We start from the raw sequence: 22,806 nt of genomic DNA, 5'->3' as shown, positions 1-22,806 counted from the left end.
TATGCAGAACAAATACGCCAATCCCTTCACTAAGCTCTGAAATATGGTTTTCATTTTGCTCAATAGTAGTTTGGTTACAGCTTTTAAGCAATACCTAGTCTGTCTCTCTTTTTCTGTCTGAGCTGTAATCTTTGATTTCAGGCTGGGATTTTGTGCAGCCAGCAATAGGCCACTGTGAAACCAGAAAGGAAAAAAAAAAGACTCCACTTTTTTTTCCCCAAAATACCTCCTTGATCTCAGACGTTGGCCATGCTGATCACAATGTTTTTTTTTTTTACTGTCTGTACTTTCTTGTCCCAATGACAACAGCACACCCTTATTCCTTGCTTGGGTATCACAGGAGCAAGAAGTGAAGGAAAATTTCCCCAATGGGCTCACAGGCAGAAATAAAAAACCTCCCAGAAATGTTAACTCCTCCCCGTCCTAACAAATTCTAAAATAAAAATAAAACCCATTTGCAGTGAAGTTTGCTTCTTCCTTGTGCCTGCTTCATAGTATCAAATAACTGAAGCATGGCAATTGAGCAGCAGAGATTTCTCATTCTGAACTTCAGCACTCCCTTCTGTCTTGCACAGTTGTACAGGCTCCTCTCCTGTACTGAAATAGCTTACTTTGATTTCACTGCGCACTGTGAGCTTCCCATGGTGTGCAATGGAAGCTGTGCAGGTCAGATAGAACCTGCCTCATTTTCTGGCTGGAAGACATTCAGCATCATGTAGCCCAGGGCTGCCTTTTGGCCAAGATCAAGTGTGGTATCTGTTCTTATCAGTTGCCAGGAGGTGGTGCTTGCTTCCGTCCCTAATCTACAGGGAGGTGGATCAGGGGTGGTGGTGGCTATTCAAAACCTCTGGGCGTAATGGCAACCTGGACGGTTAGAGATAGCCGAAAGGGAAGCCTCCTGATGGGGATGGAGAACCACTTGGTCTGGCTGAATGGTCGGGTCCCTGGCCTAGATTGGTGTAGTTCTAGCCCCGGTCAGTTTTTTGGGAGTGAACACCAGCTCCCCTTTGTGGAGGGGGGGGGGGGCTGTTAGTATCTCCTGACTGTAATTGGGTAGGAGTGATGGGAGCGACGGTTGAGCCTTATGGTCAGGGGCTCTCCCTAAGCTCTCAGAACTCCAGCCCTTTCTGGTTGAGGTGGGGGCTGCCCCGGTCTGGACTGTTGGTCAGGGTTGGGATGAAAAGCCTGTGGTGAATGTGCCCCTGAAGTGGCAGTTCAGGGGTGCCGTACAATCACTGTGAGTGAGGGTCACTTTGATTTATGGCACCATGGTCACTTCACCATACACACATTTTTCACACCTGCCTCTAGGGCCGAGTCTTTTGGCTAGGACCAGGGGAAATTTTTATTCCTGGCCAAAGGGCTGGCCATTGTATTGCACAATGCCCACTTTCACTTCTCCCACTTCCTTCTCCCCCACTTTCTTTTTATTTATTCCTCTTGTTTGTCACTTTGGCACTGGGTGGAGTTTTTGGGTGTGTTTCACGCGCCACAGGATTTTCAAAATAAAATAAAAGGGGCGTATGTACAGGGGTTGCAATTGTGACCTGGCCCCATTCTGCAGGGGGCCTTTGTATCCCCCCGTATGCCTGGATAGGAGGAGCATTAGGGGGTGGCTGCATATAGGGGAACTGATCTTTTAATTCCCCTCCTGCGGGTGCTGCCTGCGGAAGGGAGAGGTGGAAAAGCGGGCATTCAGCGGCTGCAGGAAGAAAATGGAGAGATCAGTTCCTCTTTATGCGGCTGCTCCTCCTATCTACACTCAACGGTTTAGGCACATAAAACAACGTTATAGGGAAGTGTTAAATGAAAGTACTTGGGTCTATAGAAGAAGCTTACAAAGCAGTGCTCTTAGGGGGGTCTGAAATCCAGTGGAGCGAGCCAGGATAACATACAATGGACATCAGCCTTGGTATGGGTGGATGCAGAATGGGTCACAAGAATGGATGTAATCCAAGATGGATGGATTGATGAATGGGTCAGGACTTCAATTATGATGCAGCAGGGCTCATCAGATGAGGGAAGATCCTCAAGGTACCGTATATACTCGAGTATAAGCCGAGATTTTCAGCCCTTTTTTTTAGGCTGAAAGTGCCCCCCTCGGCTTATACTCGAGTCACCGCCGTCTGCCTACCTGATCAGGCATGTCATGTAGACAGACGGTGGCCAGCGTGTCATAAAAACATACAGCGGCCATTCCAGTATTTAAAAGCCGCGCCTCCTCCTCGTCTGATAGGCAGAACACTCAATTTCCCAGCAGTCAGTTTTCAGCCTATCACGGACAGCCTATCACAGACAGCCTATCACGGACATCCCCTCATCCTCATACCTCAGACGAGGATGAGCGGATGTCCGTGATAGGCTGAAAACTGACTGCTGGGAAATTGAGTGTTCTGCCTATCACAGACGAAGAGGAGGCGCGGCTTTTGAATACTGGAATGGCCGCCGTATGTTTTTATGACACGCTGATCGGTGGCTGCAGATGGGCACACAGAGGCATGCACAGGACACAAAGGATGAAGATTAGCACAGGTAGGCTGCAATGGACACAGGGAGGTATACACAGGACACAGTGAGGTAGGCAGATCTGCACAGGACACAGTGAGACATGCAGCTGCAGATGGGCATTGTTGACCCTCTTTGCCACTTACAGTAGCTGCTGCATTTCCCACCCCCGGCTTATACTCGAGTCAATAAGTTTTCCCAGTTTTTTGTGGTAAATTAGGGGCCTCGGCTTATATTCGGATCGACCTATACTCGAGTATATACAGTATGTGGAAGATAGGTTGCCACAGCACAAGCATCAATGGCAGCATAAAATCATTTATTAAATCAATAATAAAAATACATACATCTAGGTAAACAGGATGCTGTTCCGAGTGAGGGAGCTGTAGTCGGCACAGCCGTTTAACTGGCAGGACCAGCTGTCATGCACTGGGGTGCCAGGGCTGTCGATGGAATTTGGAGATAGCAGTGGCATCTTCCTGGGACAAGGCAGCAAGCCACGAGGGTGTGCGGGGGTGTATACAACGTGTTTCAGAGGCCCTGCCTCCTTTTTTAAGTATACCCAATGGTGGTACAGGGGTGTATTTTATACGGGCGGCTGGAGGCTGGTAAAACAAGCGGGAGATGTAGTTAAATTTGACAGATTTTAAGGGGCCAATCGGATGGTGAGGATGGGATTGATGCATGACAGCTAGGACTCAAAGTATGCAAATAAGCTTGACTTTGAATAGAAATAGACTAAAAAATATATATATACAGTGAGGGGGGAAAAGTATTTGATCCCCTGCTGGTTTTGTACATTTGCCCACTGACAAAGAAATGGTCAGTCTATAATTTTAATGGTAGGTTTATTTTAAAAGTGACAGACAGAATAACAGAAAAATCCAGAAAAACCCATTTCCAAAAAGGTTACATATTGATTTGTATTTTAATGAGTGAAATAAGTATTTAACCGCTTCACAAAAACGGACTTAGTACTTGGTGGCAAAACCCTCGTTGGCAATCATAGAGGTCAGACGTTTCTTGTAGTTGGCCACCAGGTTTGCACACATCTCAGGAGGGATTTTTACAAACAAGATCGGGACTGTAGGTTTGTTCTTAAGTTGAATCTGTTTGTAAGTCGGAAAAGGTACATTTTTTAAGTGTAGCTCCAGACAGAAAAATCTATTTTTAAGCTTTTTGGATAGCATAGGGAAGGGTTATCACCCCTGTAATGTTTGTCCAGCTGTCTGTGCCCCTGTTCAGAAAATTTCACCTCACTTTCTCACCCAATGACAATTGGATTTTGAAAATTTTGGGCTGTTAGGGAAACATGGATTGGTGATAAAGCATTATTGGAGACACCTGTTTCCCCATATTAACCCTTACAGGAGAGAATTTCACTTCCTAGGGGTAGATTTCCTCTCACTTGCTGTTGTCTCCCTCCGGATGTTTGTAAGTAGGGGACTGCCTGTATCCTCTCCAAGTCATTAAGGTTTCCAGGCTGACGAGTTTGGTAACTCAAACCTTCAGCTCCTTCCAGATATTTTCTATGGGATTAAGGTCTGAAGACTGGCTAGGCCACTCCAGGACCCTAATGTGGTTCTTCTTGAGCCACCCCTTTGTTGTCTTGGCTGTGTGTTTTGGGTCATTGTTATGCTGGAATACCCATCCACGACCCGTTTTCAGTGCCCTGGCTGAGGGAAGGAGGTTCTTACCCAAGATACATGGCCCCCGTCCATTGTCCCTTTGATATGGTGAAGTTGTCCTGTCCCCTTAGCAGAAAAATGCCCCCAAAAGCATAATGTTTTCACCTCCATGTTTGACGCTGGGGATAGTGTTCTTGAGGTCATGGGCAGCATTCCTTCTCCTCCTCCAAACAGCGAGTTGAGTTGATGCCAAAAAGCTTGATTTTGATCTCATCTGACCACAACACTTAAACCCAGTTCTCTGAATCATTCAGATGTTCATTAGCAAAATTCAGACGGGCCTGTACATGTGCTTTCTTGAACAGGGGGACCTTGCGGGCGCTGCAGCATTTCAGACCTTCATAGCGTAGTGTGTTAGCAATTGTTTTCTTGGTGGCTATGGTCCCAGCTGCCTTGAGATCATTGACAAGATTCTCCCGCGTCATTTTGGGTTGATTCCTCACCGCTCTCATGATCATTGAAACTCCACGAGGTGAGATCTTGCATGGAGCCCCAGAGCGAGGGAGATTGACAGTTATTTTGTGTTTCTTCCATTCGCACCAACTGTTGTCACCCTCTCACCAAGCTGCTTGGTGATGGTCTTGCAGCCCATTTCAGCCTTGTGTAGGTCTACAATCTTGTCCCTGACATCTTTGGACAGCTCCTTGGCCATGATGGAGAGATTGACTGCTTCTGTAGACAGGTGTCTTTTATACAGGTAACAAGCTGAGAGTAGAACTCTTTTTAAGAGAGTGCTCTCACTCTTGGTTTGTTACCTGTATATAAGACACCTGTGAGCCAGAAATCGTGCTGATTGATAGGGGATCAAATACTTATTTCAAAATGCAAATCAATTTATAACTTTTTTGAAATGCATTTTTCTGGAAATTGTTGTTGTTGTTCTCTCACTGTTAAAATAAACCTACCATTAAAATGAAAGACTGATCATTTCTTTGTCAGTGGGCAAACATACATCTCAAGCAAGGGTTCAAATACTTTTTTCCCTCACTGTATATGGACTACCAAGAAAGAAACTGAGGTTACAAAGTTTGCAAAAGTGGCAAAAACAATTCTGATGTTTTTACAATAAGTTAGCACTATTTTGAAAGAAAGTGTCAGTATTCTAAGATACAACAATAAGATTAAGATATCTCAAGAGGATAACTATATTGCATGAACTCGTGGAACTCAGAGTTGCTTGCATCATAGTAACAGATACGATTAGAGCAGGGATATGCAATTAGCAGCCCTCCAGCTGTTGCAGAACTACAAGTCCCATGAGGCATAGCAAGACTTTGACAGCCACAAGCATGACACCCAGAGGCAGAGGCATGGTGGGTAGCTTTGCAACAGCTGGAGGTCTGCTAATTGCATATCCCTGGACTAGAGGATGCTAAGCAATGCAGAGTTGCTCTTTAATAGATGAGTCCCAGGTCAGTCTATAGACCCTTGTGTGATGAATGGTGAGTTATTTATAATCTAACTGGAACTGGATCATACGAAAACCATTATAACAGTTTATCCTGAAATTTTATTCTAGCTATATATCATTGCAATTTCCAATACAAGGACTCAGTCGAATGCATGTTTATTTATTTGATATACACACTTAAATTTTTATTTACATGTCGCATTCTTCCATGTAATTTATGGCTTTGTGTTTAGATGCAAACACGGGCCAAGGCACAGATGTTGCAAGCACTACGAAGACAATTGTATCTCTTACTGCATTAAGGTACGTTGACAACATCCAAACATCCACGGGTTGGGAAGCAGTAATTGTAACAAGATGTACAGGAATCCAGCCAAGGGTGGCAGGCGTGTTTCTTTGAAGACCTTTGTTAAATGAAATTTGTAATATAAACGAACAAGCAGACCTTTTTAAGTTAGCCATGTATGCTTAGCCAAGGATGTGGTCCAAGAGACATGAACATTATCACTGTTAATTGGGATTAGGCATTTAATCAATCAAATTAGTTACAATTGCCTATTTACGCGACCTACAAAAATATTCACCCCTTGGGATTTTTTGTGTTTTGTTGCCTCACAACCTGGAATTAACATGGATTGTTTGAGTATTTGCATCATTTAATTTACAGAACATGCCCACAAATTTGAAGATTTTTTTTTTTATTGTGAAGCAAACAACAAATAGGACAAAATAACAGAAAAAGTCAATGTGCATAACTATTCAACTTCCTAAAGTCAATACTTTGTAGAGTCACCTTTTGCGGCTATCACAGCTCCAAGTCGCTTTGGATGAGCTTGCCACATCTTACCACTGGGATTTTTGCCCATTTCTCTTTGTAAAACTGCTCCAGTGCCTTCAAGTTGGATGGTTTACTCTTGTGAACCGCAATCTTCAAGTCTGACCACAGATTTTCAATTGGATTGAGGTCTGAGCTTTGACCCTTAAACCACTCAAGTGTTGCTTTAGCAGTGTGTTTGGGGACATTGTCCTGCTGGAAGGTGAAACTTCGTCCTAGCCTCAAATCACACACAGAGTGGTACAGGTTTTGCTCAAGAATATCCCTGTATTTAGCATCATCCATCTTTCCCCCAACTCTGACCAGTTTCCCAGTCCTGACTGATGAAAAACACCCCCACAGTATGATGCTGCCAACATCATGTTTCACAGTGGGGATGGTGTACTTTGGGTGATGTGATGTGTTGGGTTTGCGCCAGACATAGCGTTTTCTTTGATGGCCAAAAATTTAAATTTTAGTCTCATCAGACCAGAGCACCTTCCTCCATACATTTTGGGAGTCTCCCACGTGCCTTTTCGCAAACTCAAAACGTGCCATTTTGTTTTTTGCTGAAAGTAATGGCTTTCTTCTGGCCACTCTGCCATAAAGCCCAACTGTATGGAGTGTACGGCTTATTGTCGTCCTATGTACAGATACTCCAGTCTCTGCTGTGGATCTCTGCAGCTCCTCCAGGGTTACCCTAGGTCTCTGTGCTGCCTCTCTGATTAATGCCCTCCTTGCCCGGTCCGTGAGTTTTGGTATGTGTCTGTCTCTTGGCAGGTTTGCTGTTGTTCCATGTTCTTTCCATTTGGTTATGATTTGATGGTACTCCTAGGGATAATCAAAGATTTGGATATTTTTTTATAACCTAACCCTGACTTGTACTTCTCAACAACATTGTCACTTACTTGTTTGGAGAGTTCCTTGGTCTTCATGGCAGTGTTTGGTTAGTGATGCCTTTTGCTTAGGTGTTGCAGCCTCTGGGGCCTTTCAAAAAAAGCTGTGTATATGTAATGACAGATCATGTGACACTTAGATTGCACACAGGTGGACATCACTAATTATGTGACTTCTAAAGGTAGAGCTTTTTATGGGCTTCATAACAATGCCAATTATCAGTTGTTTATTTCTGAAAAATAGTTTTATGTATATATTTTTCTAATTTCCCCAACTTAGACATTGGGGAAACATCTATTACATATAATTCAGATTTAAAAAAAACATTGAACTAAAGGCTATAAATGTAACAAAATAGGTAAAAAGTCAAGGGGGTGAATACTTTTGCAAGGCACTGTAGACTGTTGAACTCACTTAATACTGTCTGCATTTAACTTACATTTTTTCCAATTGGTCAAGTCCAAACTCAGGTTGCTGGTTGACCTTTCAATGGTCTTAAAAATCCACTCACCGGCCACTTTATTAGGTACACCTGTCAAATTGCTTGGTAACACAAACTGCTAATGAGACAATCACATGGCAGCAACCCAATGCATTTAGGCATCTAGAGGTGAAGGGGACTTGCTGATGTTTAAACTGAGTATCAAAATGGGGAAGAATGGGGCATGGTTGTTGGTGCCAGACGGTCTGGTCTGAGTATTTATAAAACTGCTGATCTACTGGGATTCCAACCATCTCTAGGGTATACAGATAATGATCCGAAAATTTGAAAATATCCAGTGAGCGGCAGTTGTGTGGAGGGAACAGCCTTGTTGAGGTCAGAGGGGAATGGGCAGACTGGTGCGAGATGATAAAAAGGCAACAGTAACTCAAATAACCACTCATTATACCCAAGGTATGCAGAATACTATCTCTGAACTCACAACACATCGACCTGGAAAGCAGATAGACTACAACAGCAAAAGACCACACCTGATGGCACTCCTGTCAGCTAAGAACAGGAAACTAAGGCTACAATTTGAACAGGCTCACCAAAACTGGACAATAGTAGATTGAAAAAATGTTGCCTGGTCTGATGAGTCTTGGTTTCAAAGGAAGGGTCAGAATTTTAGCGTAAACAACATGAAAGCATGGATCCATCCTGCCTTGTATCATTGGGTCAGGCTGGTGGTGGTGATGTAATGGTGCGGGGGATATTTTCTTGGCGCACTTTGGGCCCCTTAGTACTAATTGAGCATTGCTTAAATGCCACGGCCTACCTGAGTATTTTTGCTGACCATGTCCATCCCTTTATGACTACAGTGTACCCATCTTCTGATGGCTCCTTCCAGCAGGATAATGCACCATGTCACAAATATCAAATCATCTCACCACTGGTTTCTTGAACATGACAATGAGGTCACTGTACTCCAATGGCCTCCACAGTCACCACATCTCAATCCAATACAGCACCTTTGGGATGCGGTGGGATTCGCACCACGGATGTGCAGCCGACAAATCTGCAGCGACTGCGTGATGCTATCATGTCAATATGGACCAAAATTGCTGAGGGATGTTTCCAACACCTTGTTGAATATATGCCACGAAGAAGTAAGGCAGTTCTGAAGGCAGAAGGGGGGTCCAAACCGATACTAGTAAGGTGTACCGAATAAAGTGGCCAGCAAATAAATGTATGTTTAAAGCAAAATGATTGTCTTTTTACAGTTCATTTAAACACGCATTAGTCTAATGCAAATTATCATGTTTATGAGTCTTAATATTTTTAAAACCCGGATTTCAGTATATAATACACTACAAGCATACCCCACTTTTAAGTACACAATGGGGTTTATTTACTAAAGCTGGAAAGTGCAAAATCAGGCTCACTTCTGCATAGAAACCAATGAGCTTCTAACCCCAGCTTGTTCAATTAAGCTTTGGTAATAAAACCTGGAAGCTCATTGGTTTCTATACAGAAGTGACCCTGATTTTGCACTTTCCAGCTTTGGTAAATAAACCCCATTGTGTACTTAAAAGTGGGGGTATGCCTGTATAGAGACAAAAATTTTAGGACACCTGATCATCATACCATTATAATGAAGTTTTACCCCCCCCATCATCATCCTCATCCGCCAAACACTACCTTTGAAGCTGTAATGGCTTCCAATCTGTCTTTTGGGAAGGCTCTCCATAGGATATTTGAGTGTTTCTGTGAGAATTTGTGCCAGTTTAGCCAAAAAGAGCATTTGTAAGGCCATAAACTCACCTTCATTGTTCCAGCTCTTCCCATAGAGGTGCCGTAGAGTTAAGGTCACGGCTTTATGCAGGCCACTGTCACCCGGGTTCCTCCATACCAGAGTCATTAAACCGTGTCTTGGAACTGGTTTTGTGCACAGGGGCACAGACATGCTGGAACAGAAAAGGCCTTTGCTAAACTGTTACCACAAAGATGTCTCAACTCCTGATACGGTAACATTATTCTGGGTACGAGGCAGAGTATCTCTTCTATCTATGTTTGCAAGTGAAATTTTCTAAATGATGTATGAAAAATATTCTTTTTCAGGGTTTCATTCGAATGTTCAGTGTTGGGTATTTGATCCAGTGCTGCCTCCGGATCCCATCCGCCTTCCGTGTTATGTTTACAAAACCTTCCCGATTACTTTCTCTGTTCTACAATAAGGAGAACTTTCAGCTGGGGGCTTTCCTGGGTTCCTTTGTCAGTATTTATAAGGTATGTAGGCTACAAACGTCCACTACTATACATTTTTTTTTTTTTAACTAATTAAGGTAACATGGGAGGTGTACATAGAGCATCTCTAAATTTATGACATGATTGAGGGGTGCACTTACCAAACAAAATTTGTTCAATTGCATATTTAGCAGGCCAACAGGTAGCAAATAAGGGCAAATCATTGAAAAGGTTTACATACACTTTAAAGAGAACTTGTCAGTCTCTTTAGAAATTATTGTACCTGAATTATGTTCACCTCTTCAGTGGCCTCTGTCCACCTCCCCTGCATTCCAGCACTGCAGCTGGAGTGTTGGGCGCCTGTGTTCCCTGCCACATGCTGTCACTGCTTCCTCTGACCCCTGTGTCACTTCAGGTCTCAGCAGTCATGTACGGGTCAATGCAAGAAACCACAGCACAAAGCAGGGGGGATCCAACACTCCCAGATGTGTTGAGTGCCAAACAAACTCACAAAGGTTGCAATGGTGTAATGGAGGGAAATAAGGAGAGACAGGCTCCTAGACTGACAAGGTCTCTTTAATAACATGGGGTATGGCTAATAACCATTCCATGGTGTACTAAAAAACATATGATAAGTTATAATACAGTTTTTGTGAAAGCACCGATGTCTTTGTGCACTTGCTTTGTGACTGCAAGATATGGAATCCTGTCCATTTGATCTTTTTTTTAGATAGGCCTAACTTTCTAGTTGTGTTCAGCTAGACTTTTGAAATTATGTTTTAACTGGCTTTAAGTGAATGTTAAGTGGATTTTTCAAAACATGGATTTATTGGTTTATTTAAAATATAGAAACAGATATAGGTGTAAACTTGGAAACCAATGTTGTGTAATGTACATAGATAATTATTTATTTATTCAGGGCACCAGCTGCTTCTTGAGGTGGGTGCGGAACTTGGATGATGAGCTTCATGCCCTCATTGCTGGTAAGTCCTATGGCAAATATGCGAGTAAAAATAAATAAATCTCTTTGACTCTCTCTCTTGTTTCCTTCTCTCTCGTTTCCTTTCTCTCCCCTTCTCTTTTTTATTTTTTTTATTATTTTTTTATTTTTTTTAAACAAGACAAAAAACTTAAATGAACAATCTTTCCGTAGCTTAACATTTCACTCCTATGTATATACAACACAAGATAAATCAATACATTTGATTCTTTCTATTCTTTCTATATCTAATCTTCCTAGAATGATATCCAATGGGGCTAGAAAAACAACTAAAATGAAATGTGAAGGTAAAAAACAAAGAGGAGAAATTTCCCCTCTAAATTCGACCCCCAGTACTGTAATTCTGTACCTGGTCCTGGGGTGACGCTATCCCAAGACCCAGCCAAGATGCAACTACTAACTTCTAGTATTCCAACTACAACCCCTATTTGTAGTCCATTTTCCTCTCTCTGTTTTCAATCACTCTCTTTTCCTTCTCTATCTCTTTTCCTTCTCTCTCTCTCTCTCTCTCTCTCTCTCTCTCTCTCTCTTCCTGCTTTTGCTCTCTCTCTCTCTTTTTTCTTCCTTCCCTCTCTCTCTCTGTTTTTCCCCTCTCTCTCTTTCTCGCTCTTCTTTCTCTTTTCCTTTTCTCGCTCTTTTTCCTTCTCCTTCTCCCTCTTTCTTTTGTCCTCCCCCCATCTCCCTCCCTTTCCTTTCCTTCTCTCTCTCTCTTTCTCTCTCTCTCTTTCTCTCTCTCTCTCTCTCTCCCCTCTCTCTCTCTCTCCCCTCTCTCTCTCTCTCTCTCTCTCTCCCCTCTCTCTCTCTCTCTCCCCTCTCTCTCTCTCTCTCTCCCCTCTCTCTCTCTCTCTCCCCTCTCTCTCTCTCTCTCCCCTTTCTCTCTCCCCTTTCTCTCTCTCTCCCCCCTCTCTCTCCCCTTTCCTTCTTCCTCTCTCCCCCATCTCCCCTTTGCCCTCCTCTGTCTCCCCCTCTTAATTTTCTCTTCTCTCTCTCTCTCTCCTCTTCCGCTCCCCTCTCTCTCTCTCTCTCTCTCGCGTGTGCGCGGGCGCACTCCCTCTCACTTTTTCCTTCTCTCTCTTTTTCCTTGTTTCCCTTTCTCTCTCTTTTTCCTTCTCTCTCTTAAATTGTTAAATCCGACATAGTGTTTATCTTTATTCTCAGGGTTTCTGGCAGGACTCTCCATGATGTTTTATAAAAGCACCACCATCTCCATGTACCTGGCATCCAAACTGGTAGAGGTGAGCCCCCTAGCCACACAGCTGGAAATATTTGTATGCAGTGTAACTGAGTAATGAAGTGACAGATATCAGCGCTGATAATGAGTGTTTCAAGTAACTCTAAAAAGACGCAATCTTCATGTTTTATGTATACAGCTGGCACAAGGCACATGCTTCCTTCATATTTTCTGAGCGAAGGATCATAAAGGAAAGATGCATACAATAATAAATGGGGTAAAAACTAGATAATGGAAAATGGTGTGATTGAATGGAAAACTGTATGCGTCTCTGTAGGAAAAATATATATATATATTTTTGTTATATACATTTTTCTAGGGTGTTTTAAAAGTGTAATATATATACTCCTACTTCTGTACCAACAAAGTCCCTCTTGCTATATTTGGTTCTCAAACATAACGTGCTCCATAACGTACAGAATACATTGCTCATTAACTTCTCTCTGCCTTCTGGCTCAAAATCATCTGACCATTAGTGCAGCTATAGGGAAGCTTTTGAATGGTAAATATACAGCGCCTGCTCCTCCTTTATACTAATTCCTCTTTAGGCTATACCCGTGTTTGGTTCCTGTATGTGTCTATAACCTTGGATGGATAAATTCCCAGTGAATTTACATTATTTGCATTCGTGCATGTTTGTTTAAACCAAAATGCAGTTAACTTTTGAAAACTTCACACCCCCTATGACGAAACGCGTCAAGATGATACTCTCATATGTCACTTCAGGACAGGAGAGTGGAACGCACGATATATGCTGCATGGATACCACGTCTCTCTACCAGTAGGGCCGATGATTTTTAGTGAAGCCGGTTCTGTCATATAGACAGTTGTTTAATTTTTAAAAATATATTGTAAGTTGCTTTTTTACAATAAATCTGAGGATATTATTCTATGAGGAGCTATATTTCCACATGCTGCACACCATTTATCCTGGGAGCTTTGGAACCATAATTGAAGGATATCCACCATAGAGGAGTTAGTGGAAGACATCAGAGGATACCACATTGGGTTTGGTCCCCAGCAAATTACCTAAAGGCACAGGAGGCTCTTTTTTGCTATAAAGAAAAGTCCAACACATCTGGTGAGTTTGGATCTTTAAAACACCCCAAGCAGGTGGATGTATTGACATTGTTGGACACACAGAGTACCGCAGCACCTTTTTTTTGCACAAACAAGGATTTTATTGCACTTATATCGCCATATGCACTTTAATTACTGTCACGCTATATACATTGATGCAATATATAGTATTTATTCATGCACTTTAATAATGGTCACTTTAGATACAATGATGTATCATTAACTATTTTTGGTTTAAACAAACATGCATGTATGCAAGAAATCTATATTTACTGGGAATTCATCCATCCAAGGTTATAGACACACACAGGAACCAAACGCGGGTATAGCCTAAATAGGAATTAGTATAAAGGAGGAGCAGGCGCTGTCTATTTACCATTCAAATTCACCTTGTCCCACCTGTAGGGACAAAATTAGAAAGCAGCAGCCCAACCATATTGTTACACAATATCAAGGCGCGAGTGTCATTCTATATCAATAGGGAAGCTTTGTTACCGAACGCCGCAATTTGTATTCTAACACAGCACATGCATGGGTGCTGGGAATAAAATGTGAATTGCTGTTGCTGCAACATGACCGGATCTCAAAAAGAAAGCTTGGATCCAAAAGTCAAGCAAAGCAAGTCATATGCAGCCTCAGAACGCTCATACACAATACTCAAAGCAAGTAAAAACCTCCAGACTTTTAAATTGGGATTAAAACATGCTTCCAATGCAAGTCAAATGCAGAAGAACAATGGAATGCTACTCAAGCCCCTAAACAAACTTTGTAAGAGAAACATTCAGATAGTATTGTGTTCTTATGGAAGGGGTCAGGTTGGAGGCTCCATACTAGCTAAAGAGAATGTATAACAAAAACAAAAACTTTTTTTTTTTTTTTTGGAGGGTGGCATTTGGATAGAGTAGATAAGGGTTGAAATACCAGTTTTTAGTTTTTTCCTATCCTGTTGGGGTGATTTCTCTTCACTTGTCCTGAAAAGGTAACAGTAAGTCAGATGATAGCTACAGGTCCTTCTCAAAAAATTAGCATATTGTGATAAAGTTCATTATTTTCTGTAATGTACTGATAAACATTAGACTTTCATATATTTTAGATTCATTACACACAACTGAAGTAGTTTAAGCCTTTTCTTGTTTTAATATTGATGATTTTGGCATACAGCTCCTGAAAACCCAAAATTCATATCTCAAAAAATTAGCATATTTCATCCGACCAATAAAAGAAAAGTGTTTTTAATACAAAAAAAGTCAACCTTCAAATAATTATGTTCAGTTATGCACTCAATACTTGGTCGGGAATCCTTTTGCAGAAATGACTGCTTCAATGCGGCGTGGCATGGAGGCAACCAGCCTGTGGCACTGCTGAGGTGTTATGGAGGCCCAGGATGCTTCGATAGCGGCCTTAAGCTCATCCAGAGTGTTGGGTCTTGCGTCTCTCAACTTTCTCTTCCCAATATCCCACAGATTCTCTATGGGGTTCAGGTCAGGAGAGTTGGCAGGCCAATTGAGCACAGTAATACCATGGTCAGTAAACCATTTACCAGTGGTTTTGGCACTGTGAGCAGGTGCCAGGTCGTGCTGAAAAATGAAATCTTCATCTCCATAAAGCTTTTCAGCAGATGGAAGCATGAAGTGCTCCAAAATCTCCTGATAGCTAGCTGCATTGACCCTGCCCTTGATAAAACACAGAGGACCAACACCAGCAGCTGACATGGCACCCCAGACCATCACTGACTGTGGGTACTTGACACTGGACCTCAGGCATTTTGGCATTTCCCTCTCCCCAGTCTTCCTCCAGACTCTGGCACCTTGATTTCCGAATGACATGCAAAATTTGCTTTCATTCGAAAAAAGTACTTTGGACCACTGAGCAACAGTCCAGTGCTGCTTCTCTGTAGCCCAGGTCAGGCGCTTCTGCCGCTGTTTCTGGTTCAAAAGTGGCTTGACCTGGGGAATGCGGCACCTGTAGCCCATTTCCTGCACACGCCTGTTCACGGTGGCTCTGGATGTTTCTACTCCAGACTCAGTCCACTGCTTCCGCAGGTCCTCCAAAGTCTGGAATCGGTCCTTCTCCACAATCTTCTTCAGGGTCCGGTCACCTCTTCTCGTTGTGCAGCGTTTTCTGCCACACTTTTTCCTTCCCACAGACTTCCCACTGAGGTGCCTTGATACAGCACTCTGGGAACAGCCTATTCGTTCAGAAATTTCTTTCTGTGTCTTACCCTCTTGCTTGAGGGTGTCAATGATGGCCTTCTGGACAGCAGTTAGGTTGGCAGTCTTACCCATGATTGCGGTTTTGAGTAATGAACCAGGCTGGGAGTTTTTAAAAGCCTCAGGAATCTTTTGCAGGTGTTTAGAGTTAATTAGTTGATTCAGATGATTAGGTTAATAGCTTGTTTAGAGAACCTTTTCATGATATGCTAATTTTTTGAGATAGGAATTTGGGGTTTTCATGAGCTGTATGCCAAAATCATCAATATTAAAACAAGAAAAGGCTTGAACTACTTCAGTTGTGTGTAATGAATCTAAAATATATGAAAGTCTAATGTTTATCAGTACATTACAGAAAATAATGAACTTCATCACAATATGCTAATTTTTTGAGAAGGACCTGTATACAAAGTGAGGGGAATTCTGTCTTAGACGGGTGTCACCAAAACAGGTGTCCCCATTGGAAGATTTCCTCTCTATTCCTGTTATAGTGACAACTATAGTTTAGGGCTTTTCCAACACTTTCTGTCTCGTGTCTTGGCAATGGTCTTCAGGACAAATAAAGAGGGTGAATCTCCTTCATGGAAAAAACAAGCAGCCACAAAAAACCTATTGTGCAGAAAGGAAAGGGTTATGCCACTTCTATCGTATCCAGTAGCCTGCCCAGAACTGCTCTGTAAAAAAAAACTGTGTGTTTGATGGTTCCGAAGGACCTTCTTCATCTGCTTGAAAAGAAAGAGCATTCCAGACTAAGGGGGTGGGGGAATAATTCTGAAAGGTAAACAGAGTATTTAGGAAAAACGGAAAAAGGAAAAAACGATAGCCTGCTTCAGAATATTCTCTTTAGCCTTTTTTAAGCCCTGAAGAAGACGGTCCTTCAGAATACCTGGAAATGAGTTGGCTTTTTTTTTTTTTTTTACAAAACACAATTCTGAATAAAAAAATATTCCCTGGACCTTTTACAACTGGCTAAATAAAAAAAATAAAAAAACATTTTTGACTATTAAATACAAAAATAACAATAAAAATCTGCAGCCTTAAGAAATGCATTGTGTTTAATTTTTCTTGTAGATTATGTACTTCAAGGGAATTGAATCTGGGAGGTGTCCATACTTCCCCCATGCAGATAGTGTCATCTATGCAGTGTCTACGGCTATCTGCTTCCATGCAGTAAGTAAATCTACTTTCATATTACATGTTTTAAGTTATCTGGTTAACAGAAATAATATTAAAGTGTTACTAAACCCAGGAGCCTGCATTCAGTATATCTGGACTCCCACAGTACACAGAACATGGAAATGCAATAGTTTTAGTAAATATAAACTGCTAAATACCTTTTCTCATTAGCAGTATATAGCAGTTATGTAACTTCTATCAGTGTCTGGTTAAAGCTTGTAGGAGGAGTTTTCATTCTCCTCCGACTGTCCTGTGAAGCTGCAGGACCCCTGACCCTCTGTCTGGTCAGTGCTGATTGGCCCTGTGCTGATCACATGCTCACTCCCAAAAAAAAAAACTCTTTAGCAATATACACCAAACTAAGCATGTGCAGCTTGTCCCCTAGCCTCTGTTCTATCGGTAGATTAATTGGGGACTGTGGAAGAAGGGAAAGATCAGAGAAGACAGGATCAAACAGTCTTTTTACACAATGTGGAGGATTAACTCTTAGGTTCCACAGTGAGTATAACAAGCATGCTATACTACATATACAGACTGCTTTTACTGTTGTGGGTTTAGTAACACTTTAATGCAAGACAAAATGTTTAAAAAAAACTTGTGGTTTGTACAACCCCAACTCCAAAAAAGCTGGGCCACTCTATAAAATCTAAATACAAAATCTTCTAAACTAGGGTTGCACCAATACCATTTTTGTTAATTGTCGAGTACGAGTACCGACATATGTGCTCAAGTGCTTGCCAATACCGGTTACCCATACCTTTGCTGTGTGATTTCAGCCCATACAAAATCAATGGGCTCAAGTCACACTGCCAAGAATCGCATGTGATTTAAACAGGAATGTGGTGTGATTCCTGTCCAAATTGCATGCGGATTACTGCGCCGCTCACCAGTGGCGTCGCTAGGGGGTGGCTTTTCCGGCTATTGCCCCGAATCTGGGGTTCATAGCCTTGAGTCTCTGCGGGGGTCCCCAAGGGGACAGTAGGCTCTGGGGACCCTGATGTAACTGGGGGGCTCTCTGGGGACCCTTATGTAACTGGGGGGCTCTCTGGGGACCCTGATGTAACTGGGGGGCTCTCTGGGGACCCTGATGCAAGGAGGAGGCTCTCTGGGGCTCCTGATGCAAGGGGGAGGCTCTTTGGGGACCCTGATTTTAAGGGGCAGGCTGTCTTGGGAGCCTAATGTAAGGGGGGCTCTCTGGGAACCCCAGTGCAAGTGGGGTGCTCTCTGGGGACCCCGATGCAAGGGGAGGCTCTCTGGGGACTCTGATTTAAGGAGGAGGCTCTCTGGGGACCATCATGTGGGGGGGGGGCTTTCTGGGGATATATACACACACGCGTATATTACTGTATATACTACGCTGCTATGGGCTCTAGCCCCAGATCTTTTGTAGACCTAGCAATGCCCCTGCCGCTCACTATGACAAGCCTGGGTTCACGCAGGAGCAGTGCACACTGCATTCCTGTTCAAACCTCATGTGATTCTTTGAAGTGCGATTTAGCCGATTCACTTTGTATGGGCTCAAATTGTACCACAAAGATATCAGTTTCAAGTATCAAGGCAGTTGCACGAGTATGAGTACCTGTGCAAATGCTTAGTATTCACATCGATATCAGTGCAACTCTATCATAAAAACATATTTTATTCACAATAGAAAATAGAAAACATATGTTTACACTGAGAAAATGTACCATTTTAAGAAAAATAGTAAAGTAAGTAATTTTGAAATCAATGGCAGCAACACATCTCAAAAAAGTTGGGACAGGGCCATGTTTACTATGGTGTAGTATCCCCTCTTCTCTTAATAACACTCTGTAAATGTCTGGGAACTTAGGAGACCAGTTGCTGGAGTTTTGGGGGAGGAACGTTGTCCCATTCTTGCCTAATATAGGATTCTAACTGCTCAATAGTCCTGGGTCTTCTTTGTCTTATTTTTGGTCTCAAGATGCTCCAAATATTAGTTACCAGAAAGAACAACATGTAACATTTCGACCCTTCCGACCACGGAACAGTTTTCCACTTTGCAACAGACCATTTTATATGAGCTTTAGCCTAAAGAAGATGGAGCATATTCTGGGTCTTGTTTAGATTGCTTCTTATTTGTACTATAGAGCTTTAACTTGTATTTTTGAAAAGCACGGCAAACTCTCTTCAGACAGGGATTTTAGGAAGTATTCTTGAGCCCATGCAGTGCGGTCCACAGATTTATTCATTTTATTTTATTACAGGTACTTATATAGCGCCATCAATTAGGGTCAATTTAGACAGGAGCCAATTAACCAGCATATCTTTGGAGTGTGGGAAGAAACCCACACAGGTACAGGGAGAACATGCAAACTCCAGGCAGGTAGTGCCGTGGTTGGGATAGGAACCGACGACCCTAGTGCCGCTAGGTGGCACATATTATGCCTGTTGTTAATGCAGTGCCATCTGAGGCCAGCAGATCAGGGGCATCCAGTATTGCTTTTTGGCGTTGTCGGGATCTTATGACGATGATATGTTCTGTAGATGATTATATATTTAAAGTCCTTGCAGTGTTAGGTTGAGGAACATTATTCTGAAAATGTTTGACAATTTTTAGATGCAGCTTTTCACGTAGTGGTGAACCTCTGCCCATCTTTACTTCTGAGAAACTCTCTAAGATGCCCTTTTTACAACCAACCACGTTACTGAACTGTTGTCAGTTAACCTCATTTGTTGCAAAATGTTTTTCCAGTTCGTACCACTTACTTTGCCAGCTTTTTGTTGCCCTGTCCCAACTTTTTTGAAACCTGTTGATGCCATCAATTTTAAAATCAACTTGTGAATTTACTATAATATCAGTTTATGTGGTATTTAGCGTGCGTTTGATTTTTTTTTGTAGTGAATACTGCATAAACTGATCTTGAATTCATACATTTTCATTATCCTATGTGATTTTTTTGGATTCAATGAATCACGTGGTCTAAATATCACATGCTATAACCGTTAGTGAAGTGAGCCCATAATGTCCAATGGATGTCTGCAGCATGCAGATTGTGTCTGTTCACAAATATAAGATGTTCCTGTAGCACCCTCTAGTGGTTAAATGATAGATGATGTGAATTGATTTCTGTATTTTTATGTCCTTTAGGCTGTTCTGGAAGTTCAGAATCTAAGGCCTTCTTATTGGAAGTTTCTATTACGACTAACAAAGGGCAGGTAGGTCTGTTTTTTTAAATATATAAATCTGCAGTGAGCATTACATTTGCAGTGCATTTGATGTTATTCTGGCCATATTTGTAGCAATCAAGTGCAATGATTATTAATGATAAAAAAAAAGTTTAATCTGTCAGACATCACTTGCACTAAATTGATCTCAATTTTTCACCCCGATAAGGGCTGATGAAAAATTAAATTGAATTAAAAAAAAAAATCACCTTGTGCAGATCATTTTTGTCATAATAGATTGTTCAAAGCAACCAGATCCAGGATTGATCATTTGTCTATACATGTATGGCTTTGTAGTTAAAGCAGATCTCTACTTAAATGCCACCTTTCCTGGAGGAAGTGCTGCTCTAGGCTCCTTTCATTGCTGGTCTGGGTAAGTTGCCATGCGATTTCTGGTAAATAAGAGGATCAAAGTCCAGAATGACTCAGCCTCTCTGTTTTAAAAGAGATCAGTTGACCAGATTACTAGGTCAGACATTTGACCAGTACTGAAATAAACCGGGAACAGTATTTTCTCTAGGAAAGTGAAGTATTTTAGCATTTTTTGAGCCTTTATTCATACCAGCAAAACTTTATACACAGATTTACATTTTGAGTATAGTAAACTGCAAAACATATTATACACAACATCCTCCTATGAAAGGAAATACCCTGTTTGTATTTGTGTCTATTTTGATTTGCAAGCTCTACATACAGTAAAACCTTGGATTGCGAGCATAATTTGTTCCAGAAACATGCTTGTAATCCAAAGCACTTGTATATCAAAGTAAATTTCCCCATAAGAAATAAAGGAAACTCAAATGATTTGTTCCACAACCATTTATTCATAAGTCCTTCTGTTTATAGTCCATATAAAAAGATTATGGCAATGTGATCAGGTTGGGCAACCATAAAATGTACATCCACAAATAGCAGCCTCCATAACAGGATTAGAAGCAAAATCCATCAGGAGCTACAGAGTATAAAAGAGAAGTGAGGTGCCTCTAAGTGTAGCAATATGATTGCATTTAATGAAGGTACAACATTCAGCAACTCACGTGGTTGATGATTAAAAGAGACAAAATATATAATTACAGCGCTCACAAACAAGGACCTATGATAAGTGTAAACAAAAGCATACAGTCCATATAAAACCAAAAAAAAGTGCTTCACAACTAATGTGCAAAGTCGCAGAGAATGCTTCACATCTGGTGTGCAAAAAATGCAAGAGAATGTTGCAGAATAAATATTCAGGCGTACCAAGACAACCCCACATGCGTCCCCACTCACCAGATCACAATGACACCCCACATGTGTCCCCACTCACCAGATTACAATGACACCCCACATGTGTCCCCACTCACCAGATCACAATGACACCCCACATGTGTCCCCACTCACCAGATCACAATGACACCCCACATGCGTCCCCACTCACCAGATCACAATGACACCCCACATGCGTCCCCACTCACCAGATCACAATGACACCCCACATGTGTCCCCATTCACCAGATCACAATGACACCCCACGTGTCCCCACTCACCAGATCACAATGACACCCCACATGCATCCCCACTCACCAGATCACAATGACACCCCACATGTATCCTCACTCACCAGATCACAATGACACCCCCCATGTATCCTCACTCACCAGATCACAATGACACCCCACATGTGTCCCCACTCACCAGATCACAATGACACCCAGCTTTTCAGTCTGGGAATCAATATAGGCTTATACAGATATCCAGAGGATGTCACCGTATGGCAGATTCACTGATGAGATTAGATGATAAACTATCCTTTAACGTTAATACTCGGCCATACAAAACAGGTACCCAGAAAGGAAAAAGGGGGACCAATGGTGAAGTATGTTGAGAGAGAATATTTATTGCGTATAAAAGGATATACTTACAAAAGTAAGTTAAAATCAGGCATTGAAATTGTAAGAGAATGCAGCAAACACCGTTACTAGCGTTCCCATGAGACATGAAATGATGCCAGTTGTTCCGGCAGCGTGGAAGGGACAATGGCGATGTGGAGGATGGTCTAGGTGGACAGCTTTACCCCGGATGCTTACATATTTAGATTTGCCTCTTTAAGTCATCAACCATGCAAGTTACTGAATGTTGTAGCTTCACTAAATGTAACCATATTGCTACACTTAGAGGCACCTCGTCTCTTTTATACCCAGTTGTGACATGACGCTACTTGTATATCAAGACATCGCTTGTATATCAAGTCAAAATTTAAACATTTTGCTTGTCTTGCAAATGCTCTCAAACCAAGGTTTTACTGTACTTTTCTGATCACTGCATGATTTGCATAGCTAGTAATACCATAGATAGTTGCATTCAACTGGATTTCTGTTCTGTAATTTTGAAGCTGTGCCCTGCCCTGCTCTATTTGTCTTATGAACACACACAGCAGGGCTCCTGAGCGAGCATGTATCAGTGCCCCCATAGCAAGCGGCTTGCTATAGGAGTACTCAGTGGGGGGTGGAGCTAGGAGCACTGGGGGGGGGGGGGCGGGGTGAGAACAGGAGGATCGGGGCTGCTCTGTACAAAACCTTTACACAGAAGCAGGTAAGTATAACATGTTTGTTTTTTTAATTACAAAAATAAATAAAAAAAAAAAGGTTTACAATCACTTTAAGGAAAATGGGCTTTCTTTTGAGGAAAGTAAGGTGTGCAGTTAGGTGTGCATTTTGTACAAAGAGAAAAGCTGGTTTAGAAGAGACATGAAAGAGGCCATCTAGCTCAGACTGGAACTGCCGCCATAGAACAGGGGTTGTAGGCCTTCGATACCATCTGCCTTTCAAATAAGATGCTGTTTTAATGTCTCTATCCTGCCTATTTGACGACAATTTACACCTTTAGCTGTGTAACTCAAGCAATTAAAAAACGCTCAGTGTTTCTGTGCAGTGCGCTCCACACTTGCAGTGGAGATATGTG

General features: G+C 42.1%; 1 protein-coding gene across 1 annotated transcript in view; it reads left to right on the top strand.

The window, feature by feature from the left end:
* Positions 1-22,806, top strand: part of TMEM135 (transmembrane protein 135) — a 473,935-nt gene that overhangs the window by 437,051 nt on the left and 14,078 nt on the right. The window contains exons 9-14 of the mRNA XM_077485022.1: positions 5,838-5,907; positions 9,858-10,025; positions 10,903-10,966; positions 12,142-12,218; positions 16,576-16,674; positions 19,790-19,857. Coding sequence (XP_077341148.1) covers positions 5,838-5,907; positions 9,858-10,025; positions 10,903-10,966; positions 12,142-12,218; positions 16,576-16,674; positions 19,790-19,857 — 546 coding nt within the window. The remainder of the gene's footprint in view (positions 1-5,837; positions 5,908-9,857; positions 10,026-10,902; positions 10,967-12,141; positions 12,219-16,575; positions 16,675-19,789; positions 19,858-22,806) is intronic.

The sequence above is a fragment of the Lithobates pipiens genome, unplaced genomic scaffold, assembly GCF_037356315.1.
Source record: "Lithobates pipiens isolate NorthernLeopardFrog02 unplaced genomic scaffold, aLitPip1_a1.2 Scaffold_17, whole genome shotgun sequence".
Lineage (NCBI taxonomy): Eukaryota > Metazoa > Chordata > Amphibia > Anura > Ranidae > Lithobates > Lithobates pipiens.
The sequence above is the reverse complement of the archived record's forward strand: the minus strand, read 5'-3'. Positions and strand labels throughout refer to the sequence as shown.